This window comes from Salmo salar, chromosome ssa07 (assembly GCF_905237065.1).
Source record: "Salmo salar chromosome ssa07, Ssal_v3.1, whole genome shotgun sequence".
Classification (NCBI taxonomy): Eukaryota; Metazoa; Chordata; class Actinopteri; order Salmoniformes; family Salmonidae; genus Salmo; species Salmo salar.
The window spans coordinates 62,842,095-62,863,457 of record NC_059448.1 but is presented as its reverse complement, the minus strand read 5'-3'; the positions used below and the strand labels follow the sequence as shown (position 1 = coordinate 62,863,457).

The following is a 21,363-nucleotide window of genomic DNA, read 5'->3' as shown; positions in this document are numbered from 1 at the left end:
TTGTTAGCATGTTAGACCAGGGACAAGACGTTTTCTGACCACGACACAGGGTGTCTGGTTTACAGATATTTTCCTGGTTATGTCTACTGTCACCTGTGTTAGCGAGGCAGTTGATTGGTTGGAGGGCTCTCAGCTCTTGGTGGCGACAGACACCTGATAGGTCCGTCCGGTGTCAGCTGGTGGAAGAGACGCTTGTGGTGTCAGATGACAGGGTCTTCTCCCAGAGGGTGGTTCCAGACGAGGACAAGAGTCACCACTATAGAGTCCATCACCTGGGGTTGACTCCATGATGCCCCCTCAAACTGTCCTGGGTGTTATTGTTCTTCTTCAGGTTGGAAGCCGGCATGGGGCACTGGAGAGAAGAGAGACAGGAGAGAGGGAGGGGAGGGAGGAATGAAGAGAGAGGGAGGAGGGGGAGGGCGGGAGAAGACGGAGGAAACAGGGGAGTGAGAGGTGAGAGAGAGACAGGGGAGGGGTGAGAGGAGAAAAAAAAAAAAAAAAAAAAAAAGGGAGAGGGGAGAAAGGGGGGGGTGAGAAAGATGGGGGGAGAAAAAAAGCAAGGGAGAGAGGAAGAAGCAAGGGGGAGGGAGGGAGAAATGAGAAGGGAGAGGGGAGGAGAGGAAGAGAGGGAGAGAGTGAGGGATAGAGAGGGAGAGAGGGAGAGGGAAGAGAGACAGAGAGAGCAAATTCTAATCCCTTTTAGACAACTTCTTGGACAAAATGCACTGTAATAGTGAAGGTGTAAACTTCACTATTAGTAGAAAAAAAAAACCTAAACAGTATATTTCACTCCTCAGCTTCCCCTATCAAATCAAAAAATGTCAAACAGAAAATCAAAAGAAAATGAAACAACAATGACAAATGGTTTGATGGAAGAAATCGCAAAAACCTAAGAAAGGAATTGAGAAACCTGTCCAACCAATAACATAGAAACCCAGAAAACCTGCGAGCCTAACCTTCATTATGGTGAATCACTAAAACAATACAGAAATACACTACGGAAAAACAAGGGAACAGCATGTCAGAAATCAGCTCAATGTAATTGAAGAATCCACAGACTTCTAACCAATTCTGGGAAAATGGGAAAACACTAAACAAACAACAACACGAAGAGTTATCTATCCAAAACGGAGGTGTATGAAGGTAAACCACTTCTCCAATGTTTTTGGCTCTATTAACAAGGCAAACCGCAAAAACAGAAACAATTATAGCCTAATGTTGACTAGCTAACGTTGAACCTGGTTGGTTATCTAACACCTGCAGTTTCATGCAGGGTAGTAATGTTATGAGTTGGGATCATGGTTCATTGTTTAGCTAGCTAGCTACGTGTCTAAACAAAAGACTCCCACTATGCAAGTAACACTCTGGATAACATGAAAACAGCCTAACCAGCTCTGCTGAGGGTGAGTAAAATGGTCAGATGTGAGGTGTTCTCTCATTTGTACTGGAAGTAGCTAGCAAGCTAGCCAACGTTGGTCAGTTAGTTTAGGTGCTTTACTGTCGTTGTGAGGTCAGAACAACCCTACTCCTCGGCCAGAGCGTCCAGTGTGCGCTCTGAATGCTCGAGAGCGAAAATGCTCTGAATATACAAATGGACAATCTGACAATGCTCTGAGTTTACAAATGGACAATCTGACAACGCTCTGAGTTTACAAATGGACAATCTGACAACGCTCTGAGTTTACAAATGGACAATCTGACAATGCTCTGAGTTTACAAATGGACAATCTGACAACGCTCTGAGTTTACAAATGGACAATCTGACAACGCTCTGAGTTTACAAATGGACAATCTGACAATGCTCTGAGTTTACAAATGGACAATCTGACAATGCTCTGAGTTTACAAATGGACAATCTGACAATGCTCTGAGTTTACAAATGGACAATCTGACAATGCTCTGAGTTTACAAATGGACAATCTGACAACGCTCTGAGTTTACAAATGGACAATCTCGACAACACTCCTGAGTTTACAAATGGACAATCTGACAATGCTCTGAGTTTACAAATGGACAATCTGACAAGGCTCTGAGTTTACAAATGGACAATCTGACAAGGCTCTGAGTTTACAAATGGACAATCTGACAGCGCTCTGATTTACAAATGGACAATCTGACAACACTCTGAGTTTACGAACGCCCAGAGCACACTCTGGTACCGTAGTATAAACCAGCCTTTAGTCTTGAAATACATGGCCTCACATGTGAATCCTTAAAGACATGGGTGAGGCTATGGCTTTGGAGGTTGTGGACAATGCTGAATGGGTGTAGACAAAGAAGAGCTCTCCAGTAGACGAACCAAAAACATTCCAAGAGCAATGTTTTCAAAAAAGTGAGGTTAAGAGTTGATCAACTTTCAAAGCAGAATTACTTTCCCAATGTTCCTCAACTGCAGCGTATGATATGATCAGGAATCAAGTGCAGGCCGTGTGACGTAACGATGTGGAGACAAGTACAAAGAGGTGAAACAGATCAGGGCGTGACAGATATACCATTTTATAGCTCCGAGCCTCTACTTTTATGCAATGTAAAAAAAACACAATTTCAAATTTTGCACATAAGACCGAATCAAGTCGGTCGGTCACATATGTGTGACTGTCCTTGTCTATCAGTGTGTCAGTGTTTTGTGACTTATCGTGTTTCATGTTTTTTTTGGCCCCCAGGAAGAGTAGCTGCTGCTTCTGAATAAGCTAATGGTGATGCTTATAAACCAATAGATAAAGTCAGCCTAAGTCGGAGGTTTACGATGGCATGAATATATTGTGGATGAAATTCACACCAATCCTGGACAGTTAAAGACTGACACAGGCTTGGTTGGGTAGGGACTCTGTTGGGAAGGAAACAGGCTTGGTTGGGTAGGGACTCTGTTGGGAAGGAAACAGGCTTGGTTGGGTAGGGACTCTGTTGGGAAAGAAAGCAGGCTTGGTTGGGTAGGGACTCTGTTGGGAAAGAAAGCAGGCTTGGATGGGTAGGGACTCTGTTGGGAAGAAAGCAGGCTTGGTTGGGTAGGGACTCTGTTGGGAAGGAAACAGGCTTGGTTGGGTAGGGACTCTGTTGGGAAAGAAAGCAGGCTTGGTTGGGTAGGGACCTGTTGGGAAGGGAAAGCAGGCTTGGTTGGGTAGGGACTCTGTTGGGAAAGAAAGCAGGCTTGGTTGGGTAGGGACTCTGTTGGGAAAGAAAGCAGGCTTGGTTGGGTAGGGACTCTGTTGGGAAGGGAAACAGGCTTGGTTGGGTAGGGACTCTGTTGGGAAAGAAAGCAGGCTTGGTTGGGTAGGGACTCTGTTGGGAAAGAAAGCAGGCTTGGTTGGGTAGGGACTCTGTTGGGAAGGAAACAGGCTTGGTTGGGTAGGGACTCTGTTGGGAAGGAAACAGGCTTGGTTGGGTAGGGACTCTGTTGGGAAAGAAAGCAGGCTTGGTTGGGTAGGGACTCTGTTGGGAAAGAAAGCAGGCTTGGTTGGTAGGGACTCTGTTGGGAAAGAAAGCAGGCTTGGTTGGGTAGGGACTCTGTTGGGAAGGAAAGCAGGCTTGGTTGGGTAGGGACTCTGTTGGGAAAGAAAGCAGGCTTGGTTGGGTGCAGGGACTCTGTTGGGAAGGAAAGCAGGCTTGGTTGGGTAGGGACTCTGTTGGGAAGGAAACAGGCTTGGTTGGGTAGGGACCTCTGTTGGGAAAAGCAGACTTGGTTGGGTAGGGACACTGTTGTGAAGGAAACAGGCTTGGTTGGGTAGGGACTCTGTTGGGAAAGAAGCAGGCTTGGTTGGGTAGGGACTCCGTTGGGAAGGAAACAGGCTTGGTTGGGTAGGGACTCTGTTGGGAAAGAAAGCAGGGTTGGTTGGGTAGGGACTCTGTTGTGAAGGAAACAGGCTTGTTTGTGTAGGGACTCTGTTGGGAAGGAAAGCAAGCTTGAGCCCTGTGTCCATACCAGACCCTAACACTCAGTCTTTCCCATACACACAGAACCACAGGATGCAGGGAGCAGAGGAGAGGTTGGCATCTTCCATATACTCACTATCCCATTATTCGTGTGGGCTGATGACTGTGTGAGAAGCTCAAAGCTTAAAATAAATAGCTGGTCACCGAAGTGCATGCTTTCCTGGAATTTGGTGAATTTCTATTTCTAATTATTGTGATGACTCTAACAAATAGATGTTACGTTGCTGTTACAGATGCTGAAGTCATCTAAGGAGAGTCCATTCCAATGAATCCCATATCATGACTGAATCCTTACCTGTCTGTATTTGTCTTGAGGTGGTACTCTGGCGTCCCCCGGCCTCCGTCACCATGGTGATGTTATACACGCGCCCTGGGACCAGGTCGGTGACAATATAGTTTTTAGTGGTGCTCTCCAGAGTCAGGTTCCTCACCACACCCACTGGGTCGGTCAGCAGTAGCCTGAAGCGCTCAGTCCTTCCAGGGCCAGGCTGCCAGGAAACTCCCAGGCTGTCTGAGGTCTCTGATACCTGTAGGCCACTGACTGTGGATGGACCTGAGAGATAGAATGGGCTGTCAATCAAATCAAATCAAATTTATTTATATAGCCCTTCGTACATCAGCTGATATCTCAAAGTGCTGTACAGAAACCCAGCCTAAAACCCCAAACAGCAAGCAATGCATGTGAAAGAAGCACGGTGGCTAGGAAAAACTCCCTAGGAAAAACTCCCTAGAAAGGCCAAAAACCTAGGAAGAAACCTAGAGAGGAACCAGGCTATGAGGGGTGGCCAGTCCTCTTCTGGCTGTGCAGGGTGGATATTATAACAGAACATGGTCAATGACTGAAACAAGATACCATACATCAAGCTAAGTTTAAACAAAAGTCAAGTTGGCAATTCACTTATAAAGCACAGGTAAATTTGATATTCAAGCAAACAAGTTATTCAACTATATTTCAAAATCTGATCCAAAAGCAGTTACAATGTCAGGGCGGGATCACTGTCATAACAATGGCTACATAACAGACAAGTTAGATGGTCAAAATAATAACTGTTAGACAACATCATCACCAGAGGAGTGGTGCTAGGCAGAACTACACAGAGAACCATGTAGTAGGTCAGGGGAATGACAGGCCAGGGGAATGACAGGTCAGGGGAATGACAGGCCAGGGGAATGATGGGTCAGGGGAATGATGGGTCAGGGGGATGACGGGTCAGGGGAAAGACGGGTCAGGGGAACGACGGGTCAGGGGAACGACAGATCAGGGTGAACGACAGATCAGGGTGAACGACAGACCAGGGAAATGACGGGTCAGGGGAATGACAGGCCAGGGGAATGACTGTTCAGGGGGATGACGGGTCAGGGCAATGACGGGACAGGGGAATGACGGATCAGGGGAATGACGGGTCAGGGGAATGACTGGTTAGGGGAATGACGGGTATGGGGAATGACAGGACAGGGTGAAAACGGGTCAGGGGAATGACAGGTCAGGGGAATGACTGGTCTGGGGAATGACTGGTCAGGGGAATGACTGGTCAGGGGAATGACAGGTCAAGGGAATGATGGGCTATGGGAATGACGGGTCAGGGGAATGACGGGTCAGGGGAATGACTGGTCTGGAGAATGACTGGTCAGGGGAATGACTGGTCAGGGGAATGACTGGTCAGGGGAATGGCTGGTCTGGGAAGGACAGGTCAGGGGAATGACAGGTCAGGGGAATGACTGGTCAGGGGAATGACAGGTCAGGGGAATGACAGGTAAGGGAAATGACAGGTCAGGGGAATGACTGGTCAGGGGAATGACGGATGAACGGCGCTGTTACACAATGTTTCGTTAAGAGAGGAGTGACAGCAGGCAGATCTTCACAGAAAGTAAACAGAGCTACAAGGCTTTACTCTCTGAGAGGAATGACTGGCATCACTGTTATACTATGTCTCATCAGAGGTGTGGTGGTAAATGAAACTACACAGAGGCTGATGACATTGCTGTTACACCGTGTTTCATCAGTCAGAGAAACACAGAAATTCATAGAACTACGACCAGAACAGACCAGTAGAGAGACTGAGGCTCTGAGAACAGACCATTAAAGAGACTCTGAGAACAGACCAGTAGAGAGACTCTGAGAACAGACCAGTAGAGAGACTCTGAGAACAGACCAGTAGAGAGACTCTGAGAACAGACCAGTAGAGAGACTGAGGCTCTGAGAACAGACAAGTTGAGAGGCTCTGAGGAACAGACCAGTAGAGAGACTCTGAGAACAGACCAGTAGAGAGACTGAGACTCTGAGAACAGACCAGTAGAGAGGCTCTGAGAACAGACCAGTAGAGAGACTCTGAGAACAGACCAGTAGAGAGACTCTGAGAACAGACCAGTAGAGAGACTCTGAGAACAGACCAGTAGAGAGACTCTGAGAACAGACCAGTAGAGAGACTCTGAGAACAGACCAGTAGAGAGACTGAGGCTCTGAGAACAGACCATTAAAGAGACTCTGAGAACAGACCAGTAGAGAGACTCTGAGAACAGACCAGTAGAGACTCTGAGAACAGACCAGTAGAGAGACTGAGGCTCTGAGAACAGACCAGTAGAGAGACTCTGAGAACAGACCAGTAGAGAAGCTGAGGCTCTGAGAACAGACCAGTAGAGAGACTCTGAGAACAGACCAGTAGAGAAGCTGAGGCTCTGAGAACAGATCAGTAGAGAGACTCTGAGAACAGACCAGTAGAGAGACTCTGAGAACAGACCAGTAGAGAAGCTGAGGCTCTGAGAACAGACCAGTAGAGAGACTCTGAGAACAGACCAGTAGAGAGACTCTGAGAACAGACCAGTAGAGAGACTCTGAGAACAGACCAGTAGAGAGACTCTGAGAACAGACCAGTAGAGAGACTGAGGCTCTGAGAGCAGACCATTAAAGAGACTCTGAGAACAGACCAGTAGAGAGACTCTGAGAACAGACCAGTAGAGAGACTCTGAGAACAGACCAGTAGAGAGACTGAGGCTCTGAGAACAGACCAGTAGAGAGACTCTGAGAACAGACCAGTAGAGAAGCTGAGGCTCTGAGAACAGACCAGTAGAGAGACTCTGAGAACAGACCAGTAGAGAAGCTGAGGCTCTGAGAACAGATCAGTAGAGAGACTCTGAGAACAGACCAGTAGAGAGACTCTGAGAACAGACCAGTAGAGAAGCTGAGGCTCTGAGAACAGACCAGTAGAGAGACTCTGAGAACAGACCAGTAAAGAGACTCTGAGAACAGACCAGTAGAGAGACTGAGGCTCTGAGAACAGACCAGTAGAGAGACTCTGAGAACAGACCAGTAGAGAGACTCTGAGAACAGACCAGTAGAGAGACTCTGAGAACAGACCAGTAGAGAGACTCTGAGAACAGACCAGTAGAGAGGCTCTGAGAACAGACCAGTAGAGAGACTCTGAGAACAGACCAGTAGAGAAGCTAAGGCTCTGAGAACAGACCAGTAGAGAGACTCTGAGAACAGACCAGTAGAGAGACTGAGACTCTGAGAACAGACCAGTAGAGAGACTCTGAGAACAGACCAGTAGAGAGACTCTGAGAACAGACCAGTAGAGAGACTCTGAGAACAGACCAGTAGAGAAGCTAAGGCTCTGAGAACAGACCAGTAGAGAGACTCTGAGAACAGACCAGTAGAGAGACTCTGAGAACAGACCAGTAGAGAGACTCTGAGAACAGACCAGTAGAGAGACTCTGAGAACAGACCAGTAGAGAGACTCTGAGAACAGACCAGTAGAGAAGCTAAGGCTCTGAGAACAGACCAGTAGAGAAGCTAAGGCTCTGAGAACAGACCAGTAGAGAGACTCTGAGAACAGACCAGTAGAGAGACTGAGGCTCTGAGAACAGACCAGTAGAGAGACTCTGAGAACAGACCAGTAGAGAAGCTAAGGCTCTGAGAACAGACCAGTAGAGAGACTCTGAGAACAGACCAGTAGAGAGGCTCTGAGAACAGACCAGTAGAGAGACTCTGAGAACAGACCAGTAGAGAGACTGAGGCTCTGAGAACAGACCAGTAGAGAGACTCTGAGAACAGACCAGTAGAGAGACTCTGAGAACAGACCAGTAGAGAGACTCTGAGAACAGACCAGTAGAGAGACTCTGAGAACAGACCAGTAGAGAGACTCTGAGAACAGACCAGTAGAGAGACTCTGAGAACAGACCAGTAGAGAGACTCTGAGAACAGACCAGTAGAGAGACTCTGAGAACAGACCAGTAGAGAGACTCTGAGAACAGACCAGTAGAGAGACTCTGAGAACAGACCAGTAGAGAGGCTCTGAGAACAGACCAGTAGAGAGACTCTGAGAACAGACCAGTAGAGAGACTCTGAGAACAGACCAGTAGAGAGGCTCTGAGAACAGACCAGTAGAGAGACTCTGAGAACAGACCAGTAGAGAAGCTGAGGCTCTGAGAACAGACCAGTAGAGAGACTCTGAGAACAGACCAGTAGAGAAGCTGAGGCTCTGAGAACAGATCAGTAGAGAGACTCTGAGAACAGACCAGTAGAGAGACTCTGAGAACAGACCAGTAGAGAAGCTGAGGCTCTGAGAACAGACCAGTAAGAGACTCTGAGAACAGACCTGTAGAGAGACTCTGAGAACAGACCAGTAGAGAGACTCTGAGAACAGACCAGTAGAGAGACTCTGAGAACAGACCAGTAGAGAGACTGAGGCTCTGAGAACAGACCATTAAAGAGACTCTGAGAACAGACCAGTAGAGAGACTCTGAGAACAGACCAGTAGAGAGACTCTGAGAACAGACCAGTAGAGAGACGAGGCTCTGAGAACAGACCAGTAGAGAGACTCTGAGAACAGACCAGTAGAGAAGCTGAGGCTCTGAGAACAGACCAGTAGAGAGACTCTGAGAACAGACCAGTAGAGAAGCTGAGGCTCTGAGAACAGATCAGTAGAGAGACTCTGAGAACAGACCAGTAGAGAGACTCTGAGAACAGACCAGTAGAGAAGCTGAGGCTCTGAGAACAGACCAGTAGAGAGACTCTGAGAACAGACCAGTAGAGAGACTCTGAGAACAGACCAGTAGAGAGACTGAGGCTCTGAGAACAGACCAGTAGAGAGACTCTGAGAACAGACCAGTAGAGAGACTCTGAGAACAGACCAGTAGAGAGACTCTGAGAACAGACCAGTAGAGAGACTCTGAGAACAGACCAGTAGAGAGGCTCTGAGAACAGACCAGTAGAGAGACTCTGAGAACAGACCAGTAGAGAAGCTAAGGCTCTGAGAACAGACCAGTAGAGAGACTCTGAGAACAGACCAGTAGAGAGACTGGAGACTCTGAGAACAGACCAGTAGAGAGACTCTGAGAACAGACCAGTAGAGAGACTCTGAGAACAGACCAGTAGAGAGACTCTGAGAACAGACCAGTAGAGAAGCTAAGGCTCTGAGAACAGACCAGTAGAGAGACTCTGAGAACAGACCAGTAGAGAGACTCTGAGAACAGACCAGTAGAGAGACTCTGAGAACAGACCAGTAGAGAGACTCTGAGAACAGACCAGTAGAGAGACTCTGAGAACAGACCAGTAGAGAAGCAAGCTCTGAGAACAGACCAGTAGAGAGCAGGCTCTGAGAACAGACCAGTAGAGAGACTCTGAGAACAGACCAGTAGAGAGACTGAGGCTCTGAGAACAGACCAGTAGAGAGACTCTGAGAACAGACCAGTAGAGAGGCTCTGAGAACAGACCAGTAGAGAGACTCTGAGAACAGACCAGTAGAGAGGCTCTGAGAACAGACCAGTAGAGAAGCTAAGGCTCTGAGAACAGACCAGTAGAGAGACTATGAGAACAGACCAGTAGAGAGACTCTGAGAACAGACCAGTAGAGAGGCTCTGAGAACAGACCAGTAGAGAGCTAAGGCTCTGAGAACAGACCAGTAAGAGACTCTGAGAACAGACCAGTAGAGAGACTCTGAGAACAGACCAGTAGAGAGACTCTGAGAACAGACCAGTAGAGAGACTGAGGCTCTGAGAACAGACCAGTAGAGAGACTCTGAGAACAGACCAGTAGAGAGACTCTGAGAACAGACCAGTAGAGAGACTCTGAGAACAGACCAGTAGAGAGACTCTGAGAACAGACCAGTAGAGAGACTCTGAGAACAGACCAGTAGAGAGACTCTGAGAACAGACCAGTAGAGAGACTCTGAGAACAGACCAGTAGAGAGACTCTGAGAACAGACCAGTAGAGAGACTCTGAGAACAGACCAGTAGAGAGACTCTGAGAACAGACCAGTAGAGAGGCTCTGAGAACAGACCAGTAGAGAGACTCTGAGAACAGACCAGTAGAGAGACTCTGAGAACAGACCAGTAGAGAGACTCTGAGAACAGACCAGTAGAGAGACTCTGAGAACAGACCAGTAGAGAGAGCTCTGAGAACAGACCAGTAGAGAGACTCTGAGAACAGACCAGTAGAGAGACTCTGAGAACAGACCAGTAGAGAGACTCTGAGAACAGACCAGTAGAGAAGCTGAGGCTCTGAGAACAGACCAGTAGAGAGACTCTGAGAACAGACCAGTAGAGAGACTCTGAGAACAGACCAGTAGAGAGACTCTGAGAACAGACCAGTAGAGAGACTCTGAGAACAGACCAGTAGAGAGGAGGCTCTGAGAACAGACCAGTAGAGAGACTCTGAGAACAGACCAGTAGAGAGACTCTGAGAACAGACCAGTAGAGAGACTCTGAGAACAGAACAGTAGAGAGACTCTGAGAACAGACCAGTAGAGAGACTCTGAGAACAGACCAGTAGAGAGACTCTGAGAACAGACCAGTAGAGAGACTCTGAGAACAGACCAGTAGAGAGACTCTGAGAACAGACCAGTAGAGAGACTCTGAGAAGAGACCAGTAGAGAGGCTCTGAGAACAGACCAGTAGAGAGACTCTGAGAACAGACCAGTAGAGAGACTCTGAGAACAGACCAGTAGAGAGGCTCTGAGAACAGACCAGTAGAGAGACTCTGAGAACAGACCAGTAGAGAGACTCTGAGAACAGACCAGTAGAGAGGCTCTGAGAACAGACCAGTAGAGAGACTCTGAGAACAGACCAGTAGAGAGACTCTGAGAACAGACCAGTAGAGAGACTCTGAGAACAGACCAGTAGAGAGACTCTGAGAACAGACCAGTAGAGAGACTCTGAGAACAGACCAGTAGAGAGAGCTCTGAGAACAGACCAGTAGAGAGACTCTGAGAACAGACCAGTAGAGATGACTCTGAGAACAGACCAGTAGAGAGACTCTGAGAACAGACCAGTAGAGAGAGCTCTGAGAACAGACCAGTAGAGAGACTATGAGAACAGACCAGTAGAGAGACTCTGAGAACAGACCAGTAGAGAGGCTCTGAGAACAGACCAGTAGAGAGACTCTGAGAACAGACCAGTAGAGAGACTCTGAGAACAGACCAGTAGAGAGACTCTGAGAACAGACCAGTAGAGAGACTGAGGCTCTGAGAACAGACCAGTAGAGAGACTCTGAGAACAGACCAGTAGAGAGACTCTGAGAACAGACCAGTAGAGAGACTCTGAGAACAGACCAGTAGAGAGACTCTGAGAACAGACCAGTAGAGAGGCTCTGAGAACAGACCAGTAGAGAGACTCTGAGAACAGACCAGTAGAGAGACTCTGAGAACAGACCAGTAGAGAGGCTCTGAGAACAGACCAGTAGAGAGACTCTGAGAACAGACCAGTAGAGAGACTCTGAGAACAGACCAGTAGAGAGACTCTGAGAACAGACCAGTAGAGAGACTCTGAGAACAGACCAGTAGAGAGACTCTGAGAACAGACCAGTAGAGAGACTCTGAGAACAGACCAGTAGAGAGACTCTGAGAACAGACCAGTAGAGAGACTCTGAGAACAGACCAGTAGAGAGACTCTGAGAACAGACCAGTAGAGAAGCGAGGCTCTGAGAACAGACCAGTAGAGAGACTCTGAGAACAGACCAGTAGAGAAGCTGAGGCTCTGAGAACAGACCAGTAGAGAGACTCTGAGAACAGACCAGTAGAGAGCGAGCTCTGAGAACAGACCAGTAGAGAGACTCTGAGAACAGACAAGTAGAGAGACTCTGAGAACAGACCAGTAGAGAGACTCTGAGAACAGACCAGTAGAGAGACTCTGAGAACAGACCAGTAGAGAGACTCTGAGAACAGACCAGTAGAGAGACTCTGAGAACAGACCAGTAGAGAGACTCTGAGAACAGACCAGTAGAGAGGCTCTGAGAACAGACCAGTAGAGAGACTCTGAGAACAGACCAGTAGAGAGACTCTGAGAACAGACCAGTAGAGAGGCTCTGAGAACAGACCAGTAGAGAGACTCTGAGAACAGACCAGTAGAGAGGCTCTGAGAACAGACCAGTAGAGAGAGCTCTGAGAACAGACCAGTAGAGAGACTCTGAGAACAGACCAGTAGAGAGAGCTCTGAGAACAGACCAGTAGAGAGGCTCTGAGAACAGACCAGTAGAGAGACTCTGAGAACAGACCAGTAGAGAGACTCTGAGAACAGACCAGTAGAGAGACTCTGAGAACAGACCAGTAGAGAGACTCTGAGAACAGACCAGTAGAGAGAAGGCTCTGAGAACAGACCAGTAGAGAGACTCTGAGAACAGACCAGTAGAGAGACTCTGAGAACAGACCAGTAGAGAGACTCTGAGAACAGACCAGTAGAGAGACTCTGAGAACAGACCAGTAGAGAGACTCTGAGAACAGACCAGTAGAGAGACTCTGAGAACAGACCAGTAGAGAGACTCTGAGAACAGACCAGTAGAGAGACTCTGAGAACAGACCAGTAGAGAGACTCTGAGAACAGACCAGTAGAGAGACTCTGAGAACAGACCAGTAGAGAGACTCTGAGAACAGACCAGTAGAGAGACTCTGAGAACAGACCAGTAGAGAGACTCTGAGAACAGACCAGTAGAGAGACTCTGAGAACAGACCAGTAGAGAGACTCTGAGAACAGACCAGTAGAGAGAGGCTCTGAGAACAGACCAGTAGAGAGACTCTGAGAACAGACCAGTAGAGAGACTCTGAGAACAGACCAGTAGAGAGACTCTGAGAACAGACCAGTAGAGAGACTCTGAGAACAGACCAGTAGAGACGACTCTGAGAACAGACCAGTAGAGAGACTCTGAGAACAGACCAGTAGAGAGAGACTCTGAGAACAGACCAGTAGAGAGACTCTGAGAACAGACCAGTAGAGAGACTCTGAGAACAGACCAGTAGAGAAGGACTCTGAGAACAGACCAGTAGAGAGACTCTGAGAACAGACCAGTAGAGAGACTCTGAGAACAGACCAGTAGAGAGACTCTGAGAACAGACCAGTAGAGAGACTCTGAGAACAGACCAGTAGAGAGACTCTGAGAACAGACCAGTAGAGAGACTCTGAGAACAGACCAGTAGAGAAGGAGCTCTGAGAACAGACCAGTAGAGAGACTCTGAGAACAGACCAGTAGAGAGACTCTGAGAACAGACCAGTAGAGAGGCTCTGAGAACAGACCAGTAGAGAGACTCTGAGAACAGACCAGTAGAGAGACTCTGAGAACAGACCAGTAGAGAGGCTCTGAGAACAGACCAGTAGAGAGACTGAGGCTCTGAGAACAGACCAGTAGAGAGACTCTGAGAACAGACCAGTAGAGAGGCTCTGAGAACAGACCAGTAGAGAGACTCTGAGAACAGACCAGTAGAGAGACTCTGAGAACAGACCAGTAGAGAGGCTCTGAGAACAGACCAGTAGAGAGGCTCTGAGAACAGACCAGTAGAGAGACTCTGAGAACAGACCAGTAGAGAGACTCTGAGAACAGACCAGTAGAGAAGCTGAGGCTCTGAGAACAGACCAGTAGAGAGACTCTGAGAACAGACCAGTAGAGAAGCTGAGGCTCTGAGAACAGATCAGTAGAGGGGTGTGTGGTGGAGATGGCGGAAGGAGATAGGATTGTTTCATGGCTGTTTAAAGTTCTCTGGCCACGGCTTCAGCCCCGGTCAGGCCCCGGGCCCCCGCTAGCCCGCTGGGAGGGGATGATGGGAAGCGAGTGAGGAGAAAAAGGGGACCTTTTAGATGGGTGGGGAGGGGGCAGGAGGCGAGCCCTGACTCCCTATCCCAGGCAGGCAGGCGCCCATTTGGGTGGGTACAGTGGTGCATTGACGAGCCTCTCCTGTGGTGGTACTGACAGAATAGAACAATGACATTCTGGAATGCCAGAATGTCATTGTATTTGGTAGGACGTATTAACATGGCATAGAGCAACCCCTTTTGTGGCTGATTTCACAGACAATGAATGTAGACTTCCTAATGTCTACAGTCACATTGGAACGACAAGGATGCATTCATTTATTTTCTTGTAATTAGTTTAAATGTAAGTAGGATAACTCTAGCCATGGATGCTGTAAATTCCACTGTGTTATCTAAATGTTTTCTGTGTTAAAATAGCTCTGGATAACAAGTGATGTTCCAGCTGATGGAGGGCATTGTGTCCAGAAAGGGGCGGAGCTTAGTATAATGTACAACCCATTCAGAAAGTATTCAGACCGCTTGACTTTTTCTAAATGATTTGTTACGTTACAGCCTCATCAATCTACACACAATACCCAATAATGACAAAGCAAAACAGGTTTTCTCAAGATTTCTGCATTTATTTTTATTTTTTAAACAACGGAAATGATCAAATTTACATAAGTATTCAGACCCTTTACTCAGTACTTTGTTGAAGCACCTTTGGCAGCGATTACAGCCTCGACTCTTCTTGGGTATGATGCTACAAGTTGTGCACACCTGTGTTCGGGGAGTTTTTCCCATTCTTTTCTGCAGATCCTCTCAAGCTCTGTCAGGTTGGATGGGGAGTGTCGCTGCACAGCTATTTTCAGGTCTCTCCAGAGATGTTCAATCAGGTTCAAGTCCGGGATCTGGCTGGGCCACTCAAGGAACTTCAGAGACTTGTCCCGAAGCCCCTCCTGCGTTGTCTTGGCTGTGTGCTTAGTGTCATTGTCCTGTTGGATGGTGAAACTTCGCCCCAGTCTGAGGTCCTGAGCACTCTGGAGCAGGTTTTTCATTAACGATCTCTCTGTACTTTGCTCCATTCACCTTTCCCTTGATCCTGACTATTCTCCCAGTCCCTGCCGCTGAAAAACATCCCCACAGCATGATGCTGCCACCACCATTATTCACCGTAGGGATGGTAACAGGTTTCCTCCAGACGTGACACTTGGCATTCAAGCCAAGAAGTTCAAACTTGGTTTCATCAGACCAGAGAATCTTGTTTCTCATGGTCTGAGAGTCCTTTGGGTGCCTTTTGGCAAACTCCAAGTGGGCTGTCATGTGCCTTTTACTGAGGAGTGGCTTCTGTCTGGCCACTCTACCATAAAGGCCTGATTGGTATTGGTGGAGTGCTGCAGAGATGGTTGCCCTTCTGGAAGGTTCACAGAGGAACTCTGGAGCTCTGTTAGAGTGCCCATCGGGTTCTTAGTCACCTCCCTGACCAAGGGCCTTCTCCCCCGATTGCTCAGTTTGGCCCAGTCGGCCAGCTCTAGGAAGGGTCTTGCTTGTTCCAAACTTCTTCCATTTAAGAATGATAGAGGCCACTGTGTTCTTGGGGATCTTCGATGATGCAGAAATGTTTTGGTACCCTTCCTCAGGTCTGTGGCTCGACACAATCCTCTCTCGGAGCTCTAAGGACAATTCCTTCGACCTCATGGCTTGGTTTTTGCTCTGACATGCACTGTCAACTGTGGGACCTTATATAGACAGGTGAGCACCTTTCCAATCATGTCCAATCAATTGAATTTACAACAGCTGGACTCCAATCAAGTTGTAGAAACATCTGAAGGATGATCAATGGATACAGGATGCACCAGAGCTCAATTTCGAGTCTCATAGCAAAGGGTCTGAATACTTATGTAAATAAGGTATTTCTGTTTTTGTATTTGCTAAAATATCTAAAACCCTGTTTTCACTTTGTCATTATGGGGTATTGTGTGTAGATTGATGAGGATTTTTATTTATTTAATCGATTTTAGAATATGGCTCTAATGTAACAAAATAAGGAAAAAGTCAAGTGGTCTGAATACTTTCCGAATGCACTGTATGATCAGGGTCTGTTAAAGGTCTTAGTAGGATGTATGACCAGACTAGAGTCTGTTAAAGGTCTTAGTATGATGGATGACCAGACTAGAGTCTGTTAAAAGTCTCAGTATGATGTATGACCAGACTAGAGTCTGTTAAAGGTCTCAGTATGATGTATGACCAGACTAGAGTCTGTTAAAGGTCTCAGTATGATGTATGACCAGACTAGAGTCTGTTAAAGGTCTCAGTATGATGTATGACCAGACTCGAGTCTGTTAAAGGTCTCAGTATGATGTATGACTAGACTAGAGTCTGTTAAAGATCTTAGTATGACCAGACTAGAGTCTGTTAAAGGTCAGTATGATGTATGACCAGACTAGAGTCTGTTAAAGGTCTTAGTATGACCAGACTATAGTCTGTTAAAGGTCTCAGTATGATGTATGACCAGAGTCTGTTAAAGGTCTTAGTATGATGTATGACCAGACTAGAGTCTGTTAAAATTCTCAGTATGATGTATGACCAGAGTCTGTTAAAGGTCTTAGTATGATGTATGACCAGACTAGAGTCTGTTAAAGGTCTTAGTATGATGTATGACCAGACTAGAGTCTGTTAAAGGTCTTAGTATGATGTATGACCAGACTAGAGTCTGTTAAAGATCTTAGTATGATGTATGACTAGACTAGAGTCTGTTAAAGGTCTTAGTGTATGACCAGACTAGAGTCTGTTAAAGGTCTTAGTATGATGTATGACCAGACTAGAGTCTGTTAAAGGTCTTAGTATGATGTATGACTAGACTAGAGTCTGTTAAAGGTCTTAGTATGACCAGACTAGAGTCTGTTAAAGGTCTTAGTATGATGTATGACTAGACTAGAGTCTGTTAAAGGTCTCAGTATGATGTATGACCAGACTAGAGTCTGTTAAAGATCTTAGTATGATGTATGACTAGACTAGAGTCTGTTAAAGGTCTTAGTATGACCAGACTAGAGTCTGTTAAAGGTCTTAGTATGATGTATGACCAGACTAGAGTCTGTTAAAGGTCTCAGTATGATGCATGACCAGACTAAAGTCTGGTAAAGGTCAGTATGATGTATGACCAGACTAGAGTCTGTTAAAGGTCTCAGTATGATGTATGACCAGACTATAGTCTGTTAAAAGTCTCAGTATGATGTATGACCAGACTAGAGTCTGTTAAAGGTCTCAGTATGATGCATGACCAGACTAGAGTCTGTTAAAGGTCTTAGTATGATGTATGACCAGACTAGAGTCTGTTAAAGGTCTCAGTATGATGTATGACCAGACTAGAGTCTATTAAAGGTCTCAGTATGACCAGACTAGAGTCTGTTAAAGGTCTTAGTATGATGTATGACTAGACTAGAGTCTGTTAAAGGTCTCAGTATGATGTATGACCAGACTAGAGTCTGTTAAAGGTCTCAGTATGATGTATGACCAGACTCGAGTCTGTTAAAGGTCTCAGTATGATGTATGACTAGACTAGAGTCTGTTAAATATCTTAGTATGACCAGACTAGAGTCTGTTAAAGGTCAGTATGATGTATGACCAGACTAGAGTCTGTTAAAGGTCTCAGTATGATGTATGACCAGACTAGAGTCTGTTAAAGGTCTTAGTATGACCAGACTAGAGTCTGTTAAAGGTCAGTATGATGTATGACCAGACTAAAGTCTGTTAAAGGTCAGTATGATGTATGACCAGACTAGAGTCTGTTAAAGGTCTCAGTATGATGTATGACCAGACTAGAGTCTGTTAAAGGTCAGTATGATGTATGACCAGACTAGAGTCTGTTAAAGGTCTTAGTATGACCAGACTAGAGTCTGTTAAAAGTCTCAGTATGATGTATGACCAGAGTCTGTTAAAGGTCTTAGTATGATGTATGACCAGACTAGAGTCTGTTAAAGATCTTAGTATGATGTATGACCAGACTAGAGTCTGTTAAAGATCTTAGTATGATGTATGACCAGACTAGAGTCTGTTAAAGGTCTTAGTATGACCAGACTAGAGTCTGTTAAAGGTCTTAGTATGATGTATGACCAGACTAGAGTCTGTTAAAGGTCTTAGTATGATGTATGACTAGACTAGAGTCTGTTAAAGGTCTCAGTATGATGTATGACCAGACTAGAGTCTGTTAAAGGTCTCAGTATGATGTATGACCAGACTAGAGTCTGTTAAAGGTCTCAGTATGATGTATGACTAGACTAGAGTCTGTTAAAGGTCTTAGTATGATGTATGACTAGACTAGAGTCTGTTAAAGATCTTAGTATGACCAGACTAGAGTCTGTTAAAGGTCTTAGTATGATGTATGATGAGACTAGAGTCTGTTAAAGGTCTCAGTATGATGTATGGACCAGACTAGAGTCTGTTAAAGGTCTCAGTATGATGTATGACCAGACTAGAGTCTGTTAAAGGTCTCAGTATGATGTATGACCAGACTAGAGTCTGTTAAAGGTCTTAGTATGATGTATGACCAGACTAGAGTCTGTTAAAGGTCTCAGTATGATGTATGACCAGACTAGAGTCTGTTAAAGGGGACATAGCATGCTGAGAAGGTCAAGAGCGGTGCCGTGCACCCTAATCGGCCCAGGCCCTGTGAACCAAACATAGTGTCCTGCCCTCCACTCCCACACCCCACCCACAGGACTCCCTGTATCCGTTAGTACAAAGGAACAATGGAGTCAGGAAATAGCTGGGGTGAGGGAGAGAGAGAGAGAGAGTCTGGAAATACACACTTAAGGTCAGATACTTCTGTTCTGGGCCCCTGCCAAGTGTATGTTCACTTATACAGATGTAGGATATTCATTTAAGCAAGTTTGCTACAGCAGGAAAATAATCCTACAGCAACAGGAAATGTAATTTATTATGTGGATTATAATTAATGGACATTTTTATAGGGGTTGATCCGTTTTTTACGTTTTTTACGTTACGTTAGGGCAAATCAAGTATGACATTTCAAAGGGGAAATTGCAAACTTCAGAATACTTTAAAAAACTAAAATACTCTACAAGTTTGCATTTCCTGCTGTGTAGTTCTCAGCAACAAAAGAGGGATCAAATTAAGATCCTACAACTGTAGAGCCATGTGCGGACACACGCTTGCAGACATGTGCAGGCAAACACACATACACCCATAAGAAAACACGCACACACACGCACACACACACACACACACACACACACACACACACACACACACACACACACACACACACACACACACACACACACACACACACACACACACACACACACACACACACACACACACACACACACACACACACACACACACACACTTTTACTGGTTTATCACTCTCTCTCAGCAGGGTTTCAGTTCCTGTGGTCATGGTGAAGCCGAGGGAAAACCACATGAAATGTAACAAAAAGACTGCATGATGTGATGACAGGCAACAGAGAGCTCTCTCCCTCCTAGGATACAAGTGGAAAAGCCTGTTGCAACAGATAGTAGAATAGGTAACCACACTATGTAACCAAGAGTAGAGGAAACGTGACAACCATAAGAACACAGTCAGAGAAGCTAATGACGTGTGGATTTAAGACATTATAAATGCATTACTCCATAATAAAAGTCAATGAGAAAGAGTGACTATGAAACACTGATTAAACTATGCATCATTTGATGTACACAAATCATACTATTACATATTGACTTGAAATATACAAATCAATGAGAAAAAAAACCAAATCTATAATCTATTTCCCTCAACATATAATCCCCAACAAAACCCCAACTTACTGGTCTGCTGGGTGACATTGGCCCGTTGTTCATCTGTGGTGGACATGATGTCCAGGGTGTATGATGTTCCAGGTTCTAAACTCACTACCTGGCATTGAAACGTGCTGTTTTCCTCCAGCTCCTCCACACAGTGTGTTACTCCAGAGCTACTGTCCACAGATAACACAGTGAAGTTACAGTCCTGTCCCGCGGTAGTCAGTCTTAACGTTATAGATTCCATACTGCTGTTGGCCTCGGTTACGTTTATGCTACATTTCTGCTCCTCGGCGGCGGCTACACACTGAAAAGATATTATGTAATGTGTCAAAATAACATTGTAAATTATGTGTAAGCTTTGTTGAGACCAAATGTTTTGGTGAAACTCAAAACACAACAGCATCATACAAACAGCAGCTTCTATCTCTCTCTAGCCTACAGCAACATTTCCCAAATAAATGAACAGAAATAAAAATATATAAACTTTTGAAACTTTTTGATGAGACTTTCATCAAGTGGTTCATTGGATATGATGGATGAAATTATAGTTTTCTAGACTTACCAAGAGAATCCCTGATGCCACACAAAGTGTTAAACAAAAAACGTTACATTTCAGCATTTTGATTGTTGGTTTATACATTATTCACGTCCCAAAAAATTTAAATCCAAAAGTGCATAATCCAAAACCATACTCCAAAAGATATGGCAATCAGCAGAACTGCCTCATCCACTTGAGTAAAACTAAAGTCCTGTGAAGCCTTGCAGTTACAGTGTTCCAAAATCACCCAGAAATGTTTTTCTTCAGAAATTCAGTACTAAGCACTCCCAGTAGATGTTGTGTGAAGACAACTGATCACAGTTTCACATTGGAGACTTCCATCCATTCCACCTCGTCCAAACAGTGAGATACTTGAGTCCTTACAGGATATCCTCAACCAGTAGAATGTTTGTATGACTCCAGCTCCAAGCTTCCAAAGCATTCAACCAGACCCCCCTAGACTCTGAATAAGGCAACATTACAATACAGAACTTTGGTGGGTATGAGTCAAATAGTGCGCTGTTGCTACTTCTGTCTCTATAAGTAAAATTTCAATAAAAATATATATTTTTTTATAGATGTGTTTTAAAATATGTGTCTCTAAACTTTCTCCCTTGGAGAGAGAGAGGGCATCAAAAGTCTTTGTTCTCCAGAACTACTTTTAGGTAGTCCACTCCTTTTTCCTTCCTGTATGTACTCCCTCTCTTTCTCTCTCTCTCTCTCTCTCTCTCTCTCCCTCTGAAGCCTGGCTCGATGAAACCAAAACTTTCAGTAAACCTCAGAGCTCGAAATGTATTTTCTATTGAAGTTCGTTTTCAATTTCCGGCAACTGAGCATAGTCTGTTGGGTATGACAACAACATCAAACCTCAACAACTACAGTTTCCGTTTACATTTTCACAGATCTACAGTGCAGTCTGGAGCCCTGAAATACTGTAGGCATCTGCCATGTTTCAGAGGCTGTGCCTCATTTCACTTTAACACATTTCACAACATTACCATTTTTTAAATGCTGAAGAGAGACAAGGATGAAATTAAAACCAGATCAGTGTGTGATAGTTTGAAACAGTTTCTCTTTATTGGCAGTAAGGACTA

General features: G+C 45.6%; 1 protein-coding gene across 1 annotated transcript; it reads right to left on the bottom strand.

Moving 5' to 3' along the window:
• Positions 1–3,801: 3,801 nt before the first annotated feature.
• LOC123743805 (receptor-type tyrosine-protein phosphatase beta-like) lies at positions 3,802–21,022 on the bottom strand. Its single transcript, XM_045722424.1, has 3 exons — positions 20,294–21,022; positions 19,756–20,035; positions 3,802–4,483 (listed from the first exon to the last, which is right to left on the bottom strand). The coding sequence occupies exons 1-3, from the start codon at positions 20,369–20,371 to the stop codon at positions 4,173–4,175; spliced, it is 669 nt and encodes a 222-aa protein (XP_045578380.1). The 5' UTR covers positions 20,372–21,022; the 3' UTR covers positions 3,802–4,172.
• Between the last annotated feature and the right edge of the window lie 341 nt (positions 21,023–21,363).